This window comes from Phocoena phocoena, chromosome 2, assembly GCF_963924675.1.
Source record: "Phocoena phocoena chromosome 2, mPhoPho1.1, whole genome shotgun sequence".
Lineage (NCBI taxonomy): Eukaryota > Metazoa > Chordata > Mammalia > Artiodactyla > Phocoenidae > Phocoena > Phocoena phocoena.
The window spans coordinates 111,297,782-111,324,068 of NC_089220.1; the positions used below are offsets into that span (position 1 = coordinate 111,297,782).

The window sequence follows — 26,287 nt, forward strand, 5'->3', positions numbered from 1 at the left end:
AGGCAATGTGGACAGGTGGGCAGAAGGCAGGCTCCGGAGTCGGACGCACCTGGCTCGAGTTCAAATGCCCCACTGCAAGCTCATCATCTCACCTCTCCTGAGCTCGTTTCCTCCAATGACAATAGTGCCCACCACTTAGGGTTGGATTAGATGAAACAATGCACTTAGAGCATCCCCAGCCTGGAAAAAGCCACCTGCCTATTCCCCAATCCACGGCCTGCGGATTGAGTCAAGTCACAAGAATGGGAATCAAGGCAGGCCCGCAGCTCTGAGTCACCCCTGCTGCCCTCAAGGCTTCCTCATGGAACAGAAGCCTCTCCACATTCTGGACGGCTAAGATGCTGTGCCCAGAAGACACCCCCTGCTGGATTTTATACCTACACCTTGTTTTGTTTAGTTTGTCCCACGAAACTCGAAGCCTGATCTTTTCTTTCACCAAACAAGAATGTAATAAATATTTGTAGCTTTGGTTTCAACCTTGTCAGTCCCTGACCAATTTAGTTTTCAGGTCCCAGGCTTCTAACAGAAGACTTAAATCAGATTGACCCCGTGTTTTTTTGGTGCTCATGGGTTTTAAATAGGTCAGCTTTTAAATGGGCCATCCCCTGTTGCAGATCCCGTTTCTAGCTCGAAGACCAACTGTTTGAGACACCGAGGCTGAGGGGAAATGGGCTTCTTCTCAGAGGTGATCGATAGCAGTGACAGACACTTGTGGTTCTGTCCCTAAAATCTCTAGTTCTGCTCAACAGTCAGCGTGGCAAAAGATGCAAAAATCAGTCGGGTTCCATGGGGGAAAAGTCAGGCTCTGGGGGAAAAGTTGGACATTTCCAAAGCTTAGAAAGGCCTTCAGGATCATCTAGGTCAGTGGCTTTCTGACCACAACCCACAATAAAAAATACATTAACACCTTGGCTCAGCACACATATATTTTTGTGTGTGTATAGGCATACACACTGAAACAAAACTTACCCTGTTACAATTACTCTTTTCTATTACGTTAAAAAATAATTAAAAAAAAAAAATGTGACCCACAGTTTGCAAAATGCTGGTCTAGTTTAGCTCTCTTTTTCTAGAGGAAGAAGCAAGGTCCAGAGTTGGCCAAGAGCCCAGGAACCCCAAGCTGCGTGATTCTCCTGCCACACCACACCACACCACGCCGCTGCTCTGATCGGAAATCAGTCCCCAGTGGAAGACCGGGGAATCAACCACGTAGCTTTCGTGTTTCTGCTAATAGGAGGCTGTTCTGCAGCCTCAGTGGTAGCTAAGACTCAGCTCTCCATACCTCTTAAAGATCTTTTAAAATCTTAACTAAGGGGCAGAGTCCCACCTTACTTTAAAACAAACAAACAAAAACAAACAAAAAATCTCTCTAAGAAAAAAGCATCTGGGTCTCTGGATTTTGTTTGTTTCCTACAATAGAGCTCTGAAGGCACGGGTGGGAGCACATGGCGCGGGAAGTCGGTGACGCCATCCTTATTATTTTAGGGAACCATGGAAGGCAGGCCGAGGCTCGCTGCGGCGGTAATTAAGCTGTCGGCAGGGCCTGGGTAATAGGCTAAGCGCCGGCTGGGGGAGGGCCCACATTAACATAAACCCTGTGACTGGCTCCCTCGCGGCCTGGAACCTGCTTCCTACCTCCTGCCCCAAGCCTGGGGAGGACTTGGTTTCTGCCTCGCCAAAGAGGAGCTGGTGCCACTGCAGATGCTTCTCCGGCCAGAAGAACAGACTCAGGGCAGTAACCCCAGGACTGGCACAACTGGTATAGGAGCTGGGCTTCGGGCTTATCAGATGGACCTGCTTAGCTAGTGAAGCCTGGCAGAGCTGGAAAGCAAATGTTATGCCTTTGCTTTCCTCCCCTTGAACCTCACTCCTCTCTTCCAGCCAGTCTAGATTCTACTCCACTTCAAGGACTTGTCAGTTCCATCTCCTGCAGGAAGCCTTCCCTGATTGCTCAGCCCTGCCCTAGCCCTGCCTGACTTAACAGCAGGTGAACAATTCCCAGAGCCGGAGAAAATAGGCCCGGAATGCTGTCTGCGGGAAAGGAAGTGGGGAGGAGTCAAGCTGGGTCTGACTTTACCGTGTGTGCGTGTGTGTGTGTGTGTGTGTGTGTGTGTGTGTGTGTGTGTGTGTGTGTTGGGGGTGACAGTGCAGTGGGGACAGGGAGAGATGAGGGTTTTGGAACTGGTGAATGACATGATCAAGCGAAAATCTAGCAGGCTGCATCTTCTAACTGGCTGTGTCCCTTGCTACCTTCAGCGGGTACTGGAAGGTGTGAGAAGCAGGAGTTGGAAGCAGAGCCCAGGGAAGGTGCAGTCCCAGCAGGCAGTGTTTGAATGGTGACCACGGGAAGGAAGAGGGACAAGAAGCACGGAGGTTTGGTGCAACGGATGCTCGTCAGGCAGTCTGATGACCTGGACTCTGGGCCCACTTTGCCACTAACTTGAGATGTGCCCCCAGAGTGGGGGGGAGTCACATCTACACTCTCTGGGCTTCTACAGTCCCCGAATCCGCACACTGGACAGACAGACACGAGATCCCTTCTAGTTTCAAAATTCTGTGGGTCCACCCACTTTTAGTCCTGCCCCACATCCAAACTCAATCATTGTTCCCCAAAAGGAGGTGGGAGATTTTATGGGCCAGAGGATCCCAGGATTCATCGCGTTGAGGGATGCCAAAAAGGAAATCTGGGCCGCCGGGCAATTATCCCGGATAATTACTGAAATGCGAAAATCAATCATGTAGTCTCTTAAAACACACCGGGATCATAAAAACAGCCCCCAGGGCTCAAGGTTTTGGGTTCCAAATGATGGAGTCTAGCAGCGCCCCATCTGATGCCTGCCGCCTTACAGGACAGCTTGGAGCAGGTATCTCAACACATGGGGTCCTACTGCCTGCTGTGCAATCCTGTGGTTCATAAAAAACCACACCATCCATGATGATCCAAGAGCCAGAGCACTGGCCCCATGCGACAGAAGAGCCCTGAGGAGAGTGAAGAGGAAGGCCCAGAGAGCAGAGGGGGTACATCCTGGGCAACCTTCCCAAAATGCTGTTTTGATAATGCCACGTCATGGCCCATCACTCCTTGTCCAGAAGCCTCTAATGGCCAAGGGAGTCAAGTGCCAAATCCAGAGGAGAATTCCCAGCCCCCCGACCATCAATGTCCCCTGACTAAAACCCTGTGCCTCTTTTCAAGTCTGTCCCTGCCTCACCCCTCTGCCAGCCTCCCTGATTGGCAGCACACACAGTGACACCACCTGGCATTTCTTCCCCACGTTACAGTTTACAAAGTGCTTCCCCAGGCATCACCTCATTGAATCCACAGACAACTGGATCCCACCCCCGGAAACCGTCCCTGTCCACCTATACCAGGGCCCTCAGAGAACCATGGTTCGGTCACAGGATGCCTGGCAGTCTTTCGTCCTGTGGTCTCCCCTCCAAACACAGCCTTGCTATGGTCTGAGGTCTTGGTGTCCCCTGCTGGTGCCCTGCCCAGAGGGGCTGGCTAAGTGGTCAAACTGGACCAGGTCACTCAAGAGGAAAGGATGGAGCGGAGGAAGGTAATGGCTCTGACCCCTTACTCACTTTTGGAAGCAAAGCATTCCATTAACTCCACTCGCGGGCAAATCAACAAAACGATACAAAAATGGCTTCCTGGGCCCCCTGTCCCAGCTGCACTGATGTGGCTAATTTGGGTTCCTGAAATCAATTTCAGGGATTTGAGCCCAGCTGGGCTGGGACCACTTGTGGAAATCCCACCAGAGTCCCCGAGTCAGCAGGGTCTGAAAAGAGGACACAGCCCAGGGTCTCTGCTGTGGGTCTGGTGTGGGTGGCGACAGCTACCCACTCTCCAGGGACCAAGTGGAAGAACGGTCTGCAAAACAGAAGTTAATTCATTTCCTCAGCTTCACCACACAGAGATCCACAGGCCAGCGGTTCATAGCCCCTACCCAGCCCAGGCGAACAGCACAGCCCATCTAAGAAGACACCATGCCTTCAGACTTGGGCTGAGACACTTCCCACAGCCCTCGTATGGGCCCCTGCCAAATTTCCAGTCGGCTTTAGAAAAGTGCTTCAGAGAACTAAAGGATCCCTCATCGTAACTCTAGGGAACCACTGGATCCAGTCCAGCTCCTCAGGCAACTAACAAAGCCAGGTGGAAACCAACACCGTGACTCACCCAAGGTCACACAGTTAGCCCTTTATGGAACCAAACCTTGGGCCATTTCTTAATCCTCTTAGGGCCCGCACCCCAAAGACACAGGCCTCTCCATGGTGAACTCCTTGAAGCAAGAGGAAACGGAGTAGGAGAAAGAAAACAGCTGTTAGGAAAAGAGCCCCAGGCCTGAACCCAGCCCTCCTCCCCGACCCCTGCCTGCCTCTCCATGTACCCCAGGAGGGCTGGCAGGGCAGAAGAGGCCAGGGAGGGCTAAGCGGACTCAGAGAAGAAACCCTCGACCTTGGCCTCCTTCCCTGCCACCTCTACCAAAACGACAGCCACATTGGCAATGACAGAAGCCGAGCAAACACCGTGGCACTGAAGCCCTCGTGTCCAACCACCAATCGGAAACCGCTGATGTGGGCAGAAAAGGGAACCAATCATGCAAAAGAACCTAAAGCTGGGGACTGAAAGTTTTTTCTCTCCAAGACCGCAAAACAAATTAGCCGAGGGTCACACGTACGAAGGAATTTAATCTCTTCCTCCCTTAGAGAAATGTGACATGTGCAGCCTGCCTTCGTCTGGAAATTAAGTGCTTATGGTAAAAGTATTGGTGATGGAAGTGCAGGAAATGCTAAGGAGTACTGTTAGTTCCATATGCTACTAGCTAGAAGGGGTAAAACAGGAGGCAATGGAAGGAGAGCAAGGAAGGAAGCGGAGGTGAGGGGCTGCTGGAAGGAGGAGGGGGAGGGATGGAACACGGAGGGCGGAGGGGACAGATGGACACTGGGAAAAGGACACAGGCAGTCAAAAAGAGGGCAGAAAGGAGAAATTTAAAGGCTCTGTGGGTTTTTCATTACTTCCATAGTTCCACCCTCTTCACCTAGATCTTGGTGATAAGAGCTTTACGTATATTTACTGTTTTTTAAAATATAGTACAGGTTGAATTCATTGCTGTTCACAGATTTACAGCTGCTTTAATCTTAAAATGCTAAAAACGAAGACAAAACAAAAGCCTTCATGATTCTTGAAGAGTCAGCGAGGGGCTAGATAAATAGAGACGATGTAAAAAAAAAAGAGCCTAGAGATTTTAGTCTTCATCAGAAGCTCATAAAGGAGGTCCCTGCCAAGGTGGCCAACACAGACAAGGCCGTCCCAGAACACTCTGCTCTGATGGGACCAAACCAGAAACTCCAACACCTGAAGCAGAACAAACTTGAAGAGGGTGACAAGGGTGGGAAGGCTTCTGAAAACCGTGACACCAGAACAATGGAAGGAACTAGTAATGTTTAGGCCAGAGGTGGCGGTGACTCATGATAGCTCTCTCTCTCCAACTATTTGAAGGAGAGTCGTATGCAAATAAAAGTACATTTATTCTGTGCTCTCCAGCAGCCCAAGAGCTAAGATCAGTGTGCAGGAATTACAAATAGGTAGTTTTTGGCCCAACGTAAAACATAAGAGGGTGCTTAAATCTTTACAGCAAATCTTTACAGCTGTCCCACGAAAGAATAGGCTGTTCTAAGAAAATCAGTGATCCCCCTGTCCCAGTAAGCATACGCACTGGAGACTGCTCAGTGACCATCTGCAAAGAACCGTACATATAAACAGCACTGAACAATTATTAAATGAATTAATAATATTGTATGATGAAGTCCCACATAAGAGATGAGCCTCGGGTCTTTTCACCTCTTAAAACGCTATGATTGATTCTTTCCTCTTTAAAGAAGCGTTATGTGTTTAGGCCACAGGCCCGATTTACTCATTCAACAGTATTAACAGAGTATCTGTCAGATGCTGGGCACCTGCGCTAGGCAGTGACCAAACAGCAGAGACCAAAACTGGGTGCCTAGCCCACGGGTTTACAATCTAGTGGAGGAGTGAGATAGTAAGCCAATAAGTGTATATGTCTATATACAACCTATATAATTGCTACAAAGGGAAAAAGGGGAAAGAAAAGAGATCACGACGAGAGAGGACTTTACAAAGCGTACCAGGGAAGGCCGATCCAAGCTGAGCTTTCAGTGGGGACTTGAAGCCAAGTGAAGAGGGCAGAGGGCACAGCCAGGGCAAAGACCCTGAGCAGGGAACATGCTTGGTCCTTTTGGGGGAACAGCTAGGATGAGAGGTGGTGGTAACGGAATTTGTGGAAGGGAAGGAAAGGAAGTGGTGGAGTGAGAAAGGGGTGGGGAGAAGGCGCTGTCTGTCACACGCACTCGTGTACACCCATGGGACATGCTGCACCTAACTGGTGGCAGGGTGATGGGTTTCACAAGCAGTGGAAGTCAGAATTGTTTGGACCACAGCAAAGGGGGTAAGGCCCAAGACCTGACCATAAGCCTGGGATTTCTCTTGCCTGTCCTTAGAGGAAAAAAGGAGCTTTACTCAGGACTGTGCTCACCCAATGTTTCCCAGTAGAAATGGCCCTCGGCTACACCCCTGGGGAATAGCCTATGGCAGAAGGTTTTGCTTATGAGCGTTTGGGTGCATGAGAAGTAGTCAGAAAATGCGGTTTGGTTCCAGCCTTTACCACTTAGGAACTGTGTGGCTTTGGGCAAGACTTCACTGAGACTTAATTTCCTCATCTGTAAAATGGAGAGAAGAATCCCTACCGATCCCACAAGTCTCTGTGGGACTGGATGAGGTAAACCGTGCTGTCCTGGAGGGTACAGGGAGGAATTCTACGAGCAAGTTTCGTACCCAAAACTTGGCACCCCAGAGAGCAGAGAGGAGGTGTTATGCACCAAGGTGGTGTTATACCGCCTTGCACTTAGCTCACAATAAATGTTTGCTGAACTGAAAAGCATTAAAAATAACCTGGGAAAACATGCTGCCATTTTTCTTTCTTCCTATTAAACTGGAGCACTTTGCCAGAATGCTCCGGAACAGTCTCTCTTCTCTGTAATCCTTCATTTAGGGGAAGAACCAACTGAGTCACATCAGGGCAGGGTGTTCAGAGGATAAAGTCCCAGGAATGGGGACAGGAACTGGGCCCGACCCCTCTGCAGAAGGCTCCTGGCTCTCTGCATCACCCCAGTCTTTCTCCAGCAGCCTGAACTGATCCAAGTCCAGGCCACCAACGAAAGAAGGGTCCGCAGACCATCCTAGGACAGGGTCAGCAGCTCCTGGAAAAGCCCATGAAAACCAGAGATACACAATATATACACCATGCCATCCACATGAAGCCTTGATCTAATCCAATCACCTCACTACAGATGGGGAGACTGAAGCCCAGATACATAGACTAGCTAGTCCAAAGCCACTTCATTCTCAACATATACAGTTAATTCTCCTTCTCGTCCTCTCCTGTAACTATTCCACCCATTAAAAATCCTTCCAGAGTTTGTTTATACATACACAAACAAATTCAGAATCTTATTTTTCGGGCTTCCCTGGTGGCGCAGTGGTTAAGAATCCGCCTGCCAATGCAGGGGACACAGGTTCGAGCCCTGGTCTGGGAAGATGCCACAGAGCAACTAAGCCCGTGTGCCACAACTACTGAGCCTGCGTGCCACAACTACTGAAGCCCACATGCCTTAGAGCCCCTGCTCTGCAACCAGAGAAGCCACCGCAATGAGAAGCCTGCGCATTGCAAGGAAGAGTAGCCCTCGCTCACTGCAACTAGAGAAAGCCCGCACACAGCAGCAAAGACCCAACACACAGCCAAAAAAAAGAAGAATCTTATTTTTCTCTCTTTTATACCAAATTAACATATTATACATTGATCTTTGCCTTGCCTTTTTTCATGAAGTTTGTGTAATATACAGTATGCAAAAAACTGTCCTTGTTTCTTATTTGCATTGTGTTCCATTGTGTGGATGTGCCATCATTTTTCTTAACCAGTCCCTTATTTGATGAGTATCTGAGTTACTTCCAATCTTTTGCTATAATGTTGCAATACAGATAAGCTGGCACATATGTCATTTTGCATTCACCCAGCTTATTAACCAAAGAGCTGGAATCAGACACCACTTCTGACCTGCAGGGCAGCAGTCGTAGAGACTGGGAGTTCTAGAATCTAATGGGCTCACCACTGTACCTGTGTGAACAAGTTACCTCGCCTCCATCCGTTCAATACTACTACTTAGAACCTACCAAATGCTAGGCACTGCACCAGGCTCCAACGATAAAGGTATCCTTGCCTTCTGCCCCCAGAGTGTTCAGTCTGGGATAGACAAGCAGAAGGGACTGCTACAGCACACGGGCAAGTTCAGTGTGCCTTGAAGGCCACCTGACCTCTGTGGGCTTGTTTCCCTGTCTGGTAACAGGGTGGCCAGACCTGCACTGTAGGGGGCGTTCTAAAGGATCAAAACGTAATGCTTGCTAAGTACCTAACACGAAGCAAGGCTCGGAGCAGGTACTCAACAAGGGATAAGCCTAACTCCTGTCCCAGAAGGGGTCTTACTGATGGCAAGGGCAGCAAGGTGTTCTAGGCAAAACACATGGCGCTCACTGCCATGCGCGTTCACAACACTTTCCTTACAGAAGGCTGGAATGCACTATTAGTTTCTGAGGCAGCACCCAAGCCCCTAATTATGTCTTAGCCCACTTTTATTGGAGAATGATTTGGCCTTCTCCCACCTTCCAAACCCTCTTTCGTACTGTGAGGTATCCTGGGTATATTTCTCATTTGTGTGCACAAGTCCTCATGTCTGAAGTACATCTGAGCTGTCAGTGGAAACCCAGACACATATTTATGAAAGACCCTGGCACAGAAAGGCAAGGATAAAGTTGATTTTGTTGGGATTTCCCTGACAGTGTAAAATAATCATTTAAAGGAAAAAAAAAAAACCTGAAGGAGAAAAATCACCGAACCTCACATTTGTTTTGTTTACTTTTAAATGTGTTCTATTTCACAATAATACACTTAAAAAAATCTGAAATTCTGGCATCATCTGTTTTGCTTTCCTGGGGGAACAAATGCAGCAGAGAAAAGAAAGAAATGGAAGTCAGGAGTGTAGAGTCTTTCCATATTAACAGCAGCCCCAAAAGTGGCTGAGAGGAGGCAAGAGGTCAAAGTTAAGATGCAAGGTTCCACGCATTGCTCTGAAGCCAACGACCTGGCTTTGCACCCAGCACAGCTCCTCAGTACTTTGTGACCTTGAGCTAGTTCACTAGCTTTCTGAGCCTCACTTCCCTCATCTGCTAAAGTGGGAATAATCCCATTCATTTGTAGTGTTTCTGTATAGATTAAATAAGAACAAATGAGTACCCATGTGCCAGACACCACAACAGTTAAAAACAAACAAAACACATACAAAAGATACTACTTTCTCTCAATACTTAGCAAAGAGATGAAAATCTAGTGCCTTTCCTTTAAAAGCTCAGAGCAGAACAGGAGGCATCAAATTACCCAGCCCCCATCATACTGGGAAGCCAGGCTCCTAGCAGGCTGATTAATGAAGTCTTACTTCACCAGAAGCTCCTTTCATATTCATGCAAGACGCCTGCTTCTAGATGAAAACTATCAGCCAATTAAGGCTCATCCCGGTCCTTGGGAGAGGGTGGGTCATGGCTGGATTTGTGATCTGACTTAACTGTGGGTTTCTCTCCCTAAAATAAGCTCCCGGGCCTCTGAGTTCTGCCTTACTATCCTTCATCAGAGGCTCTGGCAGGGTCCCCCTTGCCCACTCAAAGGTGCTTGGCCCCCCAAACCAGGTGGGGAGGGCCTGAAAGATCCAGATGGAATTCAAAGAGTACCAATAGGGGTCCTTCAAGAAACTCTGCTATTTCAGAAGGATGGATAGAAATCCCACCGTGAAAAGAAGCAAGAGCCTGCCGTTACCCAAACCGGGCCGCATCTCTGCCGAGACCGGAGCGTAACCAGCTCCCGGCGGCCAGGCCGTGCCTGGGGGGCTGACTGGCAGTTACAGATGTGTTCCTGCTCCCCAACCCCCAACACACCAGCCACAAATGAGAAGATAAATCTACTATTGTTAACGAACGCAATTTGGAAGCACCAATCTTTTAAAGTGCGAGCCTCAAGGGGGTGATAAAAGACATCATGGGACGAAAAGGCAGAGGGTCAGCTGGTCTGGGGAGAGGCATAAGCTTGAGAGCAGAGAGTACTGGCCAGTTATAGTTTGTCACTCTTTTGTATCATGTCATTGGCTCATGAATTCTCATCTTAACCTCGCTGGGCCTCAGCTTGCTCCTCAGCAAGACGATTCGTAGGTGCTTCCGAATCAGACATTCTAAGTTGCTGGCTCAGGGGGGGCCACAAGTCCAGTGTAGGCTACCTGAGCCTCTGCTCAAATGCCACCGTGTCAGAGAAGCCTTCCTGGGTCACCTATCCCCTTTAACACAGCTTTATCTGTCTTCGTGGGACCTATCACACCAGCAGTCATGCCTTTGCTTAACTTATTGATGGGCTCCCTCGACGGAATGGAAGCCCCACATGGGCAGCCCAGATAACGTCCTTGTCCTGTTCACTGCTGTATCCGGAATGTTCAGGAAAGGACCTGGCACAGGGCGGGCATTCAATCAATATGTGGAAACGAATGACCCTCCACAGTATTTTCTATCTTCAGAAATCACCCTCACAACTCTGGCTACCATCAGGCACTAGCTGGCCAGCGCTGCTCATCATCAGGGACATCTATGGACATAATAAGCCTCCTGGGGCTGGCAAGCCATGTGCCCAATACGAGTCTGGTTTCCAGCACAGTGGGCACCTCAAACAGGGATTCAGACCTCGCTGGAGTCTAAGGCCACAGGTCAAGTTCAGAGGTGCCTTTTCACTCTCACATCTGACCTTCCTGGGTGTCTACTCCTGACAATGACCACACTGGCCACGGGATCTGAGGGAAGATTCCTGAGTGTCTACAGAGGCCAACTGTCTGCCCTGAACCAAGTCCCCCTCGCTTTTAAGAAGCCAGCATTCCATTTCTCCTCCCAGATTGGCTGCTCTACCTCACCCCACACAGCAGCCCCCGGAGGGCCCTACCCTAGAAGCCTCCCCAGACTCCCAGACCACACACACCTCAACGTACAGACACACCAGCTCTCTTAACCGAGGCTCACAAAGGCATGTCTGCAACGGAGTTGCAAACTGGATGGGGGCTCAGAGGAGAACCACTCATCATGGCAGCAGGCCAACCTCTGCAGAGGCTTCTTCAGGCCTCCCAGACAGCTGGGGAGCTTTACTCAAGTCCACGCCTGCCCACTCTCCCTGGGCCGCACCGGGGTATACCTGAATCTCCATGGGGAAAGGGAGACGTGCAGCAGTGCAAGGAACGCCCCGAGTGACTGCAATGGCCTGTTCCTGGCCCTCCATATGGAACAGGCCCCTGTGCCAGAACAGACAGATCCTTCCCACTGGCAGCCAGGCGGGAGGCTGGAGGCCACATGACATCATCACAGCGCCTTCCTGATGCACCCAGCTACAGGGGAGCTGTGCTGGGCTCTGCAAACCGTCAGTGCTGCCCTCCGGCAGGGGGGAATAAAGGGACACTGACTAATCCAAGGAGAGAGGGGCCACCACGCACACCTTAAGGAGGTGATCCCAGAATTAGTGCAGAGGAGAACACTGCTGCATGACCTAGAAATCCTGGGGACTTTACATCTTGACATCACCTGGGATGGACATAATTTGCTCCCCTTCCTCCAGTGAGTCAAGGAAGACTTCCTGGAGGAGACCTCTCAGGAGCTGTTTGGATGAAAGATAAAGGCCTGAGCGGGGCAGACCCAGAATTCTGTAGCCAGGAGGGGAGTTGAGAGGAAGGAGGGGCTGTTGGCACAGAGCATGCCTGGTAGAGAGCCTCTAACCCCCACCCCACGATGGGAAGGGAGGCCCTGGGGCAGGGGATGTCTGCAGCTTGGCTGACATAGCTCCAGCCCCACCTCAACAAGAAACTGGGGGCTCTGTCCCTTGCTTGGGACCCGTCCTGCCCTCGCCCACCTGCTTGAGCAGCTCCAAGTGAGGCCTCCTTCTGAGGCAGGCAAAGACAGCTCTCCCAAGAAGTATTCCCACCACACACAAGCTCAGACACTGAGCAAGGGCCTTCTTTAGCCGGGCTGGCTCCCCCTCATTCCAGCAGCTCAATCAAGCCCAGGCTGGTTAGAATCTACTAATCTTCAGGGGCTGTCCACAACACATGCCTGGCATGAACCTTATTTCTTTCAGTCCTGACAACAGCCCCTGGGAAGCAGGTGTTAGTGTTAGTCACCATTTTACAGATGAGGCAACTGAGGCTTAAAAACGTAACCTACTAGATATCCTCCACCCACAGGGCTCAGCAGTCCCTGGCACAGCCCAGTACATCTGACTGCTTGGCCCTTTGGTCCCCTCCTTTTCACAAAATGCCCACTGGCCTCAGTCCCCTGGAGATCAAGGATGGGCCAAGTCCAGCCTTGCTCAATAAATCCCACTTAGCACTCAGCAGCCTCATGAGATACAAGTAAATGAAAACTCACAAGTGTGATGAGCAGGAATCTGGGCACGTGTGAAATGTGTGTGGCCACGGCGGGTGGGGCTGGCGGGGCGACACAGTGAGCAGGCCAAGGACCGGGTCGCAGCACCTCAGCAGCTTAAATCCTGCATCCTTTCCAATCTCCTGTTTTCCTTGCTCCATTTTCCTCTCTCTTACATCCGCTTAGCTTACTTCTTCCTACCCGCTGTGAAGTTCTGCACCCCGCCTCAATGTGGCGGCTTCCAACTTTGCTTTAGAGAACCCCTTTAGAGCATTCTAAAAATACACAGACTGGGCACCACCCTGGGAGACTGACTCGGGAGTTGGGTAGAGCCTGGGAATTTCTCAAAATGCTCCCCTGGTGGTTCTGATACACAGCTGGGCTTGAAATCTGCCTTACCAACCACACACCTTTCCTCCTGCCTATGTGCTGTTTATATATATATATATATATATATGCCTCCCCAGCTCCACCACAGAAACGGGCAGTAAGTACCAGCTTTCTGTAACCCGCTCCCCCATGTTCATATCCCTTGCCCCCAGCCCAGGACATAAGTAACTAGATTCAATGAACTCTACCTGCTACACGGATACTTACAGAGCGTTCCTAAAGCCCCGTGCATCATCCTGGAGGCTGTGCACACAACCCATGTCAGTGAAAGTGAGCTCCCCTCACCCTCCCCTCCACAGCCACACCATTTGGGCCTGTTGGGGAGGCCAACGGCTCAGGGGAAAGCTGGTTACATTACGTGGGACGGGTCTCTCCTCATGATGCACGCCCCTGAAGAAATCTACAATTAATCCCTTTAAATTTACTATAAGGGCTGTGCTTCCCCGCAGCCCCCACTCACTCAGGAATCTCTCTCATTCACTCACGCCTTCTGCAAGAGGCGGCAGAATCCACCGATCCAGACCTTCTGGGCACTTCTGACTGCAGAGTCCTGGCACAACCTTGCTGATGGTGCCCCACAAAAACACACAGGAACACCGGCAGGCTTCTCTCCTCCAGGTTTCCCTCTGGCCCACACAGATCCTGCCTTTGACTTATTTCCAGCCTGAGGGATAAGCAGGAGAAAGCCTCCTCCCCCCCACTTCAATGACCAGCTGAAGTCTATGGCTGATGGAATCCTCTCATCTCAGGTGCTTCTGGGCTATTCCAAGCATCTTCAGGAGCAGCCCAGGAGTTGGCTTTACTGGACCCCAAGGGACAACCTGAGGGAACTTAGGAGGGTCTGTGCACACAGCCTGACCAGGCAGCACCCAACTGACATGGGGCAACAGACGCTTGATTTGCTGGGGAGCTCAGGCAGACCACTGGATCTTCCCTGCTTATCAAAGAAGGGCTAAGAATGCTCTCCACTCCTACCCATTAACACCAGGGCGAGGAAGATCTTAATAAGGAAACGGCACTTAATAAGACACAGGCATTTCTTGTATGCCGTGAACTTTCGTAACCAAATTAAAAATAAAATAAGCAACTGACTGGCTCAATATTAAAGAAACAAACAACCCAATCCAAAAATGGGCAGAAGACCTAAATAGACATACAGATGGCCAAGAAGCACATGAAAAGATGCTCAACATCACTAATTATTAGAGAATTGCAAATCAAAACTACAATGAGGTATCACCTAACACCAGTTAGAATGGGCATCATCAGAAAATCTACAAACAACAAATGCTGGAGAGAGTGTGGAGAAAAGGGAACACTCTTCCACTGTTGGTGGGAATGTAAACTGACACGGCCACTATGGAGAACAGTATGGAGGTTCCTTAAAAAACTAAAATCAGAATTACCATATGACCCAGCAACCTCACTATTGGGCATATACCCAGAGAAAACCATAATTCAAAAAGACACATGCACCCCAATGTTCACTGTAGCACTATTTACAAGAGCCAGGTCACAGAAGCAACCTAAATGCCCAACGACAGACAAATGGATAAAGAAGATGTGGTATGCATATATATATACATACATACATATATATATATGTACACACACACACACACACACACACACACACAATGGAATATTACTCAGCCATAAAAAGGAACGAAACTGGGTCATTTGTAGAGATGTGGATGGATCTAGAGACTGTCATACAGAGCAAAGTCAGAAAGAGAAAAACAAATATCATATATTAACGCATATATGTGGAACCTAGAGAAATGGTACCGACAAACCAGTTTGCAGGGCAGAAACAGAGACACAGATGTAGAGAACAAACGTATGGACTCCAAGCGGGGGAAGTGGCGGTGGTGGTGGTGGTGGTGGGAGACTGGGATTGACATATATACACTAATATGTATAAAATAGATAACTAATAAGGACCTGCTGTATAAAAAATAAGTAAAATAAAATTCAAAAAAAAAAAAGCAACTGACTGGACGAGTGGTCTCCTAAGTAGATCATCCCCAGACAATCCACAGGGCTGCAGGAAGTAAACCCTCGGACTTTTAATATTTTTTAACTTAACCTCTTAAATTTTAATTTTTTGGTGGTTTTACAATGTACATATTTATAGGCAATGTATGTGAATAATTCCTAACTAAAGGGAGACACACCGGGGCCAGGGCTCAGGTTCAAATTTTTTACCGACACGGGATATAAAACCCAGAAAAATGTGAAGACCACTAGGCTGAGAAGGTGTGAATCAGCCACCCAGAGGCAGGAGCTCACACTGACCCTGGGAAAGCTGAGGACACCAAACCATAGTGGTGTTTCGGATGCTTTGTTTCAGTGGCTTCGTGCTTGGCTCACCAGACCGTGGGTGATGAAAATGACAAGAACGTACAAGGACCATGGCTCCTTCACTCAACCAATACTTCTACAATGCCTGGCACGTGCCAAGTGCACTGCTGAGCCCAAAGAGGTCCCATCAATCATGCAGCCTACCGGCTACATGGGGACAGAGATGCCATTTCAAACACACGCAGGAATGTCTAATTACAAACTGAAGCTCTTTGAAGGGAATTTCTATAAGAGTTTTAGAACAAAAGAAGACCTAGAGCTGAGGAGGGATATCGGATGAAGGAGATCATAAAGATGATTAGATGCTAGGGAAGTAATGGTGGCAGTTCCAGAGTGGAGTAGATTTGAGAGTGTAAACGGTAGTGAGGCCAGCACAGTGGGAAAGGGGGGGTGAGGGAAAAGATGAGAGTAAGAGGCAGACCACGCAGGACTCTTGTTGGTCTTATTAAGGCTTTTGGGCTTTATCCTAAGGACAATGGTGTATTTTAAGTACAGGGTGACACGATTACACTTGCATTTTGGTAAGGTCATTCTAACAAGTCTGAAGCATGGCTTCAAGGGGGCTTTGTGCAGGGGAAATCGGCTGGATGATATTTGCAACTGACAGGATTTGTGATGGAAAGATCACAGGTGTGCATGTGGGGAGGATGGAGGAGGTTGCAGAGGCCATGGGTTCCCACTGGACATGCTGAATGTGGGGTGCTCTGGGGACACTCGGGGGGAGACACTAGGTGCGTCCTGAGCTCAGTCAAGTTAACAGTAAACGTCAGACCCCAGGCACCACAAAGTACCTGCAGCTGTCAGTGAGGAAGAACAAGATTTTGTGGGGAGGGAATACAGAACAAGAGAGAGCTCAGGGCCTGGGCTTGACTAAGTCCGATACTTCACGGCTGCAGAGAGGAGGGCCAAAGAACCGCGGAAACTGAGGAGTGACCACAGCCGCAGGGGAAATACTGGAGAAAGGGGGAGGTAATGGGGAACGTATCTCATGAAGGTCAAGGGTGGGGATACAGTACTGCTGCTGAGGAGTCATGTAGAAGACAGTGATGGCTGCTGGGATCTGGGGAGCTGTTTAGGAAGCTGCGGAGGCTGAGGTGTGAGAGAAGTGAGGGAAGGGAGAAGGTGGTTAGACAATTCAGGAAGTTTGAATGTAAAAGGGGAGAGATGACCAGTTGCTACAGTGAGATAGGAGATCAAGGGACATTTCCTGTCTGCTTTAAGATGGGAGAAACACCCCAAGCTTGAGAAGGATCCAAAGGAGAGTAGCTAGGTGCCCAGGAGGAAAAAGGTAACTGAAAGGCAGGCACAGGTAAGACCCAAAGGACAGCTGAGCTGGGTACAGGTTTGGTCTAGGAATTTCTTAGGAAACCAGGAAGTTTCCATTTTCTCTGTGAGGGGAAGGTCATTGGCTGGGAGGGAGGGGGTGGAGGGTTGGTGGGCAGTTTGAGGAGTAGAGTCTGAATTACTCGCTTTAGGTAGTGACCAGGTGTTGCCCAGGAAAAGGGAGAGTCATGTTATTATCCTCAGCAGAAACTACCTATTTAGAATCCAGTGCTGGGGCTGTTCCGTGATGTTTAGATGCTAGAGCTACACTCATTAGATGGAGAAACAACACATTTGCTGTTGAATTGCTTGTGGGGAAAAACAACTGGCAAGTTTGAATCTCTAGCTTCTAACCTCTTTCCCCACTGAAACAAATGTTACTTTTTGATGTAATGTGTCTGTTGATAATGTAAACTTTTTTTTTTAAGTGAATGCCAACTGTGGTGTCTAGGAACAGACCATAATAACAATGACATCTAATGTTTATCGAGCCCGTACTTTGTGCCAGACTGTGTGGTAGGCACTATTACATTGTCATTTTACAAAGACAAAGGGGGGGGGCAGTGAGGGTAGAGAGAAGGGGGTGGAGGAACATGCTTGGCGGAGGGCTGCTGGCACAACCAGGAGACTTGGAAGGCATCCATCCAGGCAGGAATTTAGGATAATGATTCCATAATTCCATAATGCTGTGAGAAGGTCTGGGTTGGGAAAGGGCTAGGAGAGCAGCTTGAGAACATAGGACCCAAGATGAGATGGCTTCAAAGCAGGAGGAATCACTACTGACCCTCGGCGGAGAGATTTCACAAAGCTGCAAATGGCATTCCCGCATTCCTCCAAATCAAACCACAAAACATTTGAGTGTGAAGGAACGAGCATTAATATTCATCTTTTAATGTCTTTCCAACATTAACAAGTAATGAAATCAATTTATGGGTCAAAGCCAGCATTTTTTTTTTAATGAATATAAAAGTGTTTTATTCCCAGTAAGGGAGCGTACTGTCAGTTTTTCAGATAACCTGTGTATGTATCAATAAATACATACTGGGTAGTGTTTTAAAACATATTTCTTAGTATAGGAACAAAAAGTTTGAAAGTCACTGATCTCACTCAACACTCCCATTTTAGAGTGGAGAAAACAGAGGCCCAAAGAGGCCAAACAACTGTCCAAGTTAGTTAATAGCAAGGCTGGGAAGAGCACCCAAGTCTCTAATAGCTCTCTGGTAATTTCCTCACCAAACCAGAATCTCCAAACGCAAATCCCTCTGGGAAAGATAACCCAGACTTTAATCCACATTAGAGTAAGTGATCGTGGGGTTAAGTAAACTCATCTTTTAGATCTGCCACCTGGAGCAAGTTTTGGTAAAAGGCGGCAACAGATGTGTGCACCAGGGCATCTGTGAAGCTGAAACAAAATAAATTTGAGTGAAAACACAGGGGTTTCAGGGTGTGGCCCAGGAGGCACTCGATGGGGCCCAGTGCGAGTGAACAAAGACATCTTATCTTGTTTTATAGGCTTCGTGTTAACAAATGTCATCAGGACAACTGGTTCTACTATGCAGGGAGGCTGCTTCCACGTCTGGGAAGGGGGCCCAGGCCAACGGCAGCTTTGTTCATCTAGCTTCAACCCATTTTATTAAATGAGAAGTTCGGAATAACAGATGCCTTCACAAGTCTCCATCCCTGCCAGACTCCATCTCTTTAATGAAAACATCATTGTTGGGTATTTATCATTTGTCATATAATTATATTACAATGTAATATAAGATTCAGACTCAGGTCACTATTTCTCTACTTTGCTTGTGGGAGGAAGGAAGTGGTGATGGGGGACTGGGAGAGGGTACTTCCTAGGAGACTAGAGCACTAGCTAGAGGTGGTGGACAGGTCAAAATGTGTGTGTTGCCTGGGAGGGCATGGTAGCGAACATCTGTAAGGGAGTACCCCCTCTGGACACCAGAGTAATGAGCCTCCTCTTCACCAAGTCCTAATTCAGGCTCAACAACTCAGCCAAGCTCATTCGACCAGGGCTCATGACCACTCAGCAACAAGCTCTCTGCTCCTTTCCTAAGTGATACACCAGAGTAGAGGGCAGGCACCGTGGTTAACGAGACATCTGATGAGCATCCATACACAATCTCCATAAAAGATCCCCAACAGCCCTGAGGTTTTTTATTTCAATGTGGTAAAATTAATATAAAATGAAGCGCTAGACGACCAGCCCCCAAAGCTCAATCAAGGTGCCTGTATTACCTTGAGAGGCTGGTGGTGCAGCAGCGGCCCAGAGAGGGAACTAGGTCTGCAGTTTGCTGTCCTTAAAGTACAGGCCACAGTTATGGGGACTGGGATTCACCCTCCTGGATTTATCGCCTCCTCCCGTGGCCTGGCCAATTTTCTATCCATTCCTTCTGCTTATTAGCTCAGGCACAAGAGGCTAGAGAGGTAGAAAGAAGGGCTCTGGAACTCAAAGCCACTTTGCCGCTAGTACGTTCCCCAGGCAACATGCACGGTGGAAGAGCAGCAGGCCCAAACGAGAGATTCTAGGATTATCTGTGCTTTCCAGTGATCTGTGCTCTGAAGTTCTGATGTCAGCCACCAGGTACACAGCTGCTGCACCTTCCAGACCTCAAAGCTCAAACCGTTGCAGTTCAAAGCTCCTTTTCTCTAGCTCTGAGAAGACATCTAAAACTTAAGGGTAACCATTTAACTACAAGGTATGCAAAAACCTTTTGAAATAGCCTGAATATGCAAGATGAAGAATTTCAGTTGGTTACACAGAATAACTTCTGGATAGAAGGGATGCTCAATTTTACACCAGCAACAAGTACGATTTCTCTTCTTATGGATGTTCATGGATTGAGGCTGATTTCCACCAGACATCAACTAGATAAAAGGCACAGGGCTTCCCTGGTGGCGCAGTGGTTGAAAGTCCGCCTGCCGATGCAGGGGACACGGGTTCGTGCCCCGGTCCGGGAAGATCCCACATGCCGCGGAGCGGCTGGGCCCATGAGCCATGGCCGCTGAGCCTGCGCGTCCGGAGCCTGTGCTCCGCAACGGGAGAGGCCACAACAGTGAGAGGCCCGTGTACCACAAAAACAAAAACAAAAACAAACAAAAAAAGGCACATGTCAAAGGACTTGGAAAGACCCCTAAGGTACCACCCAGAAGAAAGTCTTCTTACACACTTAATAAAAAATTTAATAATTAAAAAAATTTAAAAACTGAGATCCCAAGGTCTTTCTCCACAATCTATTAAACTAGGGATTACCGAACGTTTTCTGTAAGGGGCAAGATAGTAAACTTTACCTAAAGGCAAAACTGAAAATACTACATAGGCACTTTTATAATGAAAGAAAACAAATTTCCACAATTCTTTTATTGATAAAATTCAAAACATATAATGAGCACAATTTTTTTCCTAATAAAGGTCCAAGGAGACAAGTATAATTCCTTGCAGGGTGGAAAGGGAGACAACATTTCCCTTAACTGGGATTCAGTGTTCCACATCATCAAACTGATTGCAGTGTTTACATGTACAAATCATTCTTAGCTCGTGATACAAAAACAGGCAGTTCACCCAAAATTTGGCAATGCCTGTGCTAAACCAATGTCCAGGGGTGGAGCCAGGAATCTGCATTCTACATGCACCGGGATGATTCTGGTGATGGGCCACGTTTGGGACCCAACACACTATACAATTTTCAAAGTCCTTACTGTCTAACTAAGGACCTCCGGTTTTACAGTGGGAGGAAAACCCAACTCTGCTGCTTACCAGCTGTTTGACCTACTCTCCCAGCCTGGATGATTCACCCTCACAACAGAGGATGTCACCCTGCTTGGCCTATCCTTAAGGAGTTGTTGGGGGATTAAGTGAGATGATCCATGAAGTGTTATTAGTAAACTAGGTCCTGGAAACCAAGGACATGCCAATTCTGTTCAGCTTTTTGTCTGATAATAAAAGTGGGAAATGCATTACACGCACGATCCCACACACACCACTGCCTGAGTGGCTCCTGCTTATCTTCTCATTCCTCAAAATGTGTCCCCCAACACCTAAAAGGCCAGATTCTAACCAGATGTGATGTGCTCACCCAAACTAGGGAAGTGTATGTATGGCCTCCCCCTTAAAACCGACAAGCCAGAGAGCCTCTGATCCTGACCACCCACCTCAGTATCTTCAACCAGGAGGCTGTCCAGTCTTCTAACTCTCTCATAAGGTGGCAATATTTCAAAGCCAAGGAAGAAAAAGCTCTTCCCCACAGTCTCTTACAAGTAAGGGTACTTCAGGGGAGGGAGTATAGAGGTTGAGTATGCAGATTGGCTGTGATAACATCTTTATGCCTCGATTTCCTGTGTTAATATAAGGATTATAATAGTACCTGCCTCCTAGGGCTGCTGTGGGGACTAAATTAACTGATATGTGTAATCCACTTAAAACTGTACCAGGCGTAGCATGGGTGCTATACAAGCATCAGCCATTATTACTGTTGTTCTCTAAACCCTAGAAATGCCCAAAGTTGTGCTGCATCACACCCCCCTCTCTCTCTGAGAATAACACTATCGCATACTGAGCACCTGAGGGCCAGATCCAGCCAGTTTTGTCACTGACTCAATAAATAGGATTATTCCCATTTTACAGGTGAGGAAACCAAGGATCAAAGAGGTAGGTTAAGTTAACCGGCCTGAGATCACAGGGGCAGGGCAGGTTAACTTATCTTACCTCTGTGACACGAGGAATTTACACTTAGGCCTGTGTGGTTCTACCACCCAGCTCCCCCGTGAAGCCCTCAGGCTCAAAACTACCATGAGCAGCAGCAATCCAGTACCAAAACATAACTGACCATGTCCACATGGAACTCACGCTCAATTTTCTGCCTCTGGATCCCTGGTAGGCTTGCATAAACTGGAGTTAATATCAGCCTACTTGAACCCAATTAGGCAGTTAGTCAGTCTGGAAAACATGATGTGATGTATTCCAAAGGTCAAAGTTAAACCTGGCTTCCTGGGCAGTCTTGGCCGGGCACTGCCATGAAAGCTGGTCTCCATGCAGACGTCTACCAGAGTTTAACCTGTGAGGTGCTTAACCAGCATGGATATCAGCTTTTTAAAAGTCTCAGACAGATGTCGGCGACGCGATGCCTTGCCTGGTTCACAGTCAACAGCCAGAGAAAGGCAGTTAGAAAAAAAAAAGACATCATTTACTTTTTAAAAAGCAACGCCTTATTCCCTAATCTTTTCGGTTTAGGGTTACATTTACTACTGTGGCTGCCTTCCCCTGGGCAAAAATAAAAGGGGGAGGGGCAGAGAGAGAGCAAGGGGGCCTCCCCTAGCAGCCAGCAGGGCGCTGCAACACCCACCTGAAACACCGAGCGCGACCTACCTTCCCGGAGAGCCCAGCCCCGGAGGGCGTTTCCCCAACGCATCAACTCTTCCCTCCCGGCTAAGCGGCTGCTGTCCTCGGCTTCAGTCAGGGCCGCTAGAGTCGCGTGCGCCCCCCCACCAAAAGAAACCTCATGTTTAATTTCTCCCCCCACCCTCCTATCAGTTCCGCAGAAAGAGCAAACACCAGGGCGATCCGTTCGTCTTTAGGGCCACATTGAACTACGTCTAAAACGCCTGCAGGAGGAAGGACGAAATACTGGCGAGAAGAGGGGCGGGGGAGGCAGGGAGCGCGCTGGGGGGTGGGGGGAGCACTCGCCGGGAGGATCGTCGCCCTCCCGGAGCAACGGCCGCCGCAACGCTCCAGCAGAGCCTCAGGCCGTTGGCAAGGGGCGAGGACCCCCATTGGGGCCCAGAGCACAACCGGGGGTCCCCGGAGCCCGCTCCCCCTGCTGCCTCCACGTCCGGGGCCGTCGGGGCGATGGCGCAAGTCTGCGCCCCCCCCCCCACCCAGGGACAACAGCCACGGTGACAAAATGGCAGCCCGGCGCCCGGCAGTCGTGCCACAGGCGAGCAGGGCCCCGGCGGCCGCCCCTGCCCCCCAGTAACGCCTCGGCGCCTTTCGGGCTCGGCCTCCGGCAGGCCTGGCCGTTACAAAAACAATAATAATAAATAAAACACCTCGAGCTCCAAACCAGCTCGGGAAGCCAAAAGGCCCGCCCTAGGGCCAGTCCGGCGCGCCCGCGCCCCGACCCGCGCGCGCGAGGCCCGGCCGCCGGGTCGCCCGGCCGCCGGCCCGCGCCCTGCGCCGCATGGAGCCCGGCGCCCGCATTAGGAGCCCCGCGCTCGGCGCCGGCCGCGCCATGGGGGAGGGGAGGGGAGGGGCGGGCCGCGCGAGACCCGGGAAACATGGCTGCTTGTCCTATTTCGGCGTCGCGGCGTGGCCACCAGCCCCCGGATCAGAGTTGGGAGAGGCTCCGAAGGTGGGTGTGTGGGGGCCCTGGGGGGAGCACGGCAGGGAGGGGTGCAGGGGGCGCTCTCTGGGAGCTATTTGTCTTAAGAACGTTTAAAAAACCGAGTTTCTCCTCCCTCACCCCTTTTGTCCCTCATTAGCTAGCTTTCTCCCCCTCCTCCGCAAACGGACAGAAAGTGCCCCCTCCACCCCCACCCGCGCCCCACCCCGCCTCAAGGTAGGGGGCAGGCGTGTGGGCCGGGAGACTCGAAGGCGAGGGGGCGTAAGCGTGAGAAATCGCTCCCAGTTCGGCGCGGCGCGCTCCCCTCCCCCAGCACACACTCGGGAAGTTTAAAGAGCCGGTTCGACCCGCTTTCGATCTCGCTCCCAGTTGGCCAGCAGCAGCGATAGGGTTGGCCGGGCGAACCGCGCCTCCGCACCCTCCCTCCGCGACCCCGGCCCCCTACTTGGCGCCCTTCCCCCTCCGCGCGGGGGGCTTCCGGAAAGTACGCGGGAAGCCCGCGGCTCCGGCCCCCTCCCCCATCACCACACCCAGCCCCCCAATCCTCTGGCTCGGGGTCCAAGCTGGGATGAAACCGGCCAGAGAAAGGCAAACCGCCGGCAAATTGTTCGCGGAAACTCCAGTGTCCTCCGGCGGGCAACCCCTCCCCTCCCTCCGCCACCCCCTCCCCGCCCTGCGCGCCATAAGGCATTGCACGTCTACAGTCCACAGCTGCGTTATGATGGGGGGGGGCACAAAAAGGATCTTGTTTTCAAAAGTCTCACTCAGGTTTGGGGGAGGAAGTAGAGAAAAGAGGAAGCAAGGCCTGCCTGCGCCAGGAATTCGGGTTTTAACGGGCTGGAGGGGCGACAGGTCAGCGCACAGTGCTACCCCAAACTCCCAACTCTGTGGAACCCTGGCCACGGGGCTGGGGTGAGGGGTCCTCCCGCCCGCGCTCCGCTGGTCCCCGGAGGGGCCACGAGAGGAGTCAGCCAGCGTCTTCGCCCCAGACCCGGGGTCTCCTCCGCTGAGCCTCCAACTCACATAAAACAGTGTTTGAAAGCGAGAGGGAGACAAAAACGGGCGTTCGAGTAACCCACCCTCACCTTTCCCCTCCTCGGGGGTAGGCTTTTGCCCGAGCCTCCCAGTTCCCATCGGTTTAAGTTTCCTCCGGCCGTACTCCCGCTACTGCCCAATCAATAACGGCGACGGGAAGGCAAACTCCCATCCCGGAGCTGCGTGTCTGCTAAGCCCGCATAAATCTGGACCCAGCCAATACCCACCACAGGCACCAGCTCTGGGCAGCTCGCGTCCTGACAAAGTTTCCCGGGCCCATTTATTAACTGGGCGCCGAATGGCTGCCAAGGAGCCCACCCTAGAGAAAGACGGGCCGGGGGTCGGGGCCGGGGGGGGGCGGCCAGGGCTCAAAGCCTAGCATCTTAGGGAGGCCGGAAGGAGCAAGGGCGAGGGGGGACCGGGACATAGCCTTTGGGTAACTTGCAGTAGCGATCGCGCGAGGTGGGGAGGCGCGGGGATTATCTGTGCCTTTGCACGTTCGAAAATCCCTCCCCCCGTCTTCCAATTTATCCTCCCTTCGGAAGGAAAGGAAGAAACATCAGCATCTGGCCCGAAGGTGGGGTGGAAAGAGTGAGGGAGAAAGAGGAGGAGAGGAAGGGAGGCAGAGAAAGGGAGGGAGGGAGAGAAAGGGCGCGTTCACGAACACTACAAAGTTACAAATATGGCTCCCCCGTCTCTCGCCTCATCACTGCAAAGAAATGAAGACGCACTTTAAACTCGAGCCATTCCCAACTCCACTGCAGCCCCCTCCCCACGCGCTCTCCCCAGGGGCCTCGGCCCACATTTATCAGAAACTAAACCGGACTCGCGAAGCCCAAAACTTATTGTGTGTGTGCGAGCGAGCGAGCGAGCGAGAGAGAAAGGGAGGGGGAAGGCGCGGGAGGGGGGCGGAAGGGGGGATTCATTTATAAAATATAAAACCCCCTTTTTTTGTTGTTAAATCCAGGAGGCAGCCCCTCTCCTCCTCCTCTCTTGTTAATCTTTCCCTCAGACGGAGTCACGGGAGCAGCGAGCTCAGAGGGTTATTTTGCCTCATTCTCTCCGACCCAAACGCGTGCGCCCGCCGGCCCCCGATGGGTGCACACTCTCGCACCCACACTCGCACACGCGGGAGCACACGCACAGGTAGTCACACACCAAGGGCAGCGGCGGCGGCAGCCAGAACATGCTCGGATGGCACTGCAACCCCCCAACCTTGCAATTCATTTGCAGTCCGACCCCCAAACCCACATCTCCTGGGCGCCCCCCTCAAAAAAAAGTGCCTCCCCCCAACGCGCACACACACACACACACACACACACACACACAAAGTAGGAGAATGGACCGACAGAGATATTTTTGGCAAATGCTCACATCAGAGGGCGTCCTGTTCCGCAGCTCTAAATGAATCCGTTTGTCCATGTCCATCTCTCGCGCTCTCTCTCTGCAGAGGCTCCCGCGCCGGCGGAATTCAATCAATAAACCCCGAACCCACGGCCGCGCGTTTTAGGACTTTGAAGGCTCAACCAGCTCCGCTCGGTTCTCGAGCCCCCAGCACCCGCGGCGCACACTAACCTGATCACCGTGGAGGCGGGATTGGCAGCCCGGAAGAGTGGCAGCAGCCTTAGCCAATCGCCGCCGAGGGTCTCCGGGCAACAGCGAATGGTGGCGGAGGCGGGGGGGAAGGGACCAATGGGCGGGCTGCGCAGCCGGCCAGGGAGGCTCAGCCATTTGGTTGTGGTGCCGGAGACGGACCCCTTTAGATTTCGGGGCGGCTGAGGAGCGCGGCGGCAGCTCGGCGGCTGAGCAAGGGGGGTGGGCGGAATGTAGGGGGAAGGGAAGGTGACTGTGCCTGGAGGGCCGAGCCGCCCGGCCTCGCCAGCCCGCCGCCGCCTCAGCGTTTGGCCGGGGGCGGGGCCGCAGGTGCGTTATACGAAAGGGAGGGGCGCGGCCGGAGGGGCAGGGGGTCGGGGTCCGCGCCGGGCCAAGGGCTTCGTGGGGTTGCCCCGGGCCTGACCGCGCCGCACGACCGGGTTGTGGAAAGAGGCAGACGGCGAGAGGTCTGGGGGCCGCGGACTGCCCGGCGGGCGGGCAGATGAAAGGCCTGGAAAGAGGGGAGGGGTCAAGGGTGCGGTGGGGGGAGGGGCTGGTCATTTTCTGGGTCCAGCGGGCAGAGCTAGTGGAGCGTGGCTGGTGCCCCCCATCTCCTCTGCGGGTTCCCACCCCCGGGCTGCGGCTCACAGCCCGCGCGCCCCTTCGCCTC

The 26,287-nt window shown here is 51.1% G+C and overlaps 1 protein-coding gene across 1 annotated transcript in view; it reads right to left on the reverse strand.

The window, feature by feature from the left end:
• Positions 1-25,596, reverse strand: part of ANP32A (acidic nuclear phosphoprotein 32 family member A) — a 39,398-nt gene extending 13,802 nt beyond the window's left edge. Inside the window, exon 1 of the mRNA XM_065871430.1 lies at positions 25,399-25,596. Within this exon, the coding sequence (XP_065727502.1) occupies positions 25,399-25,452 (54 nt within the window). The 5' untranslated portion in view covers positions 25,453-25,596. The remainder of the gene's footprint in view (positions 1-25,398) is intronic.
• Between the last annotated feature and the right edge of the window lie 691 nt (positions 25,597-26,287).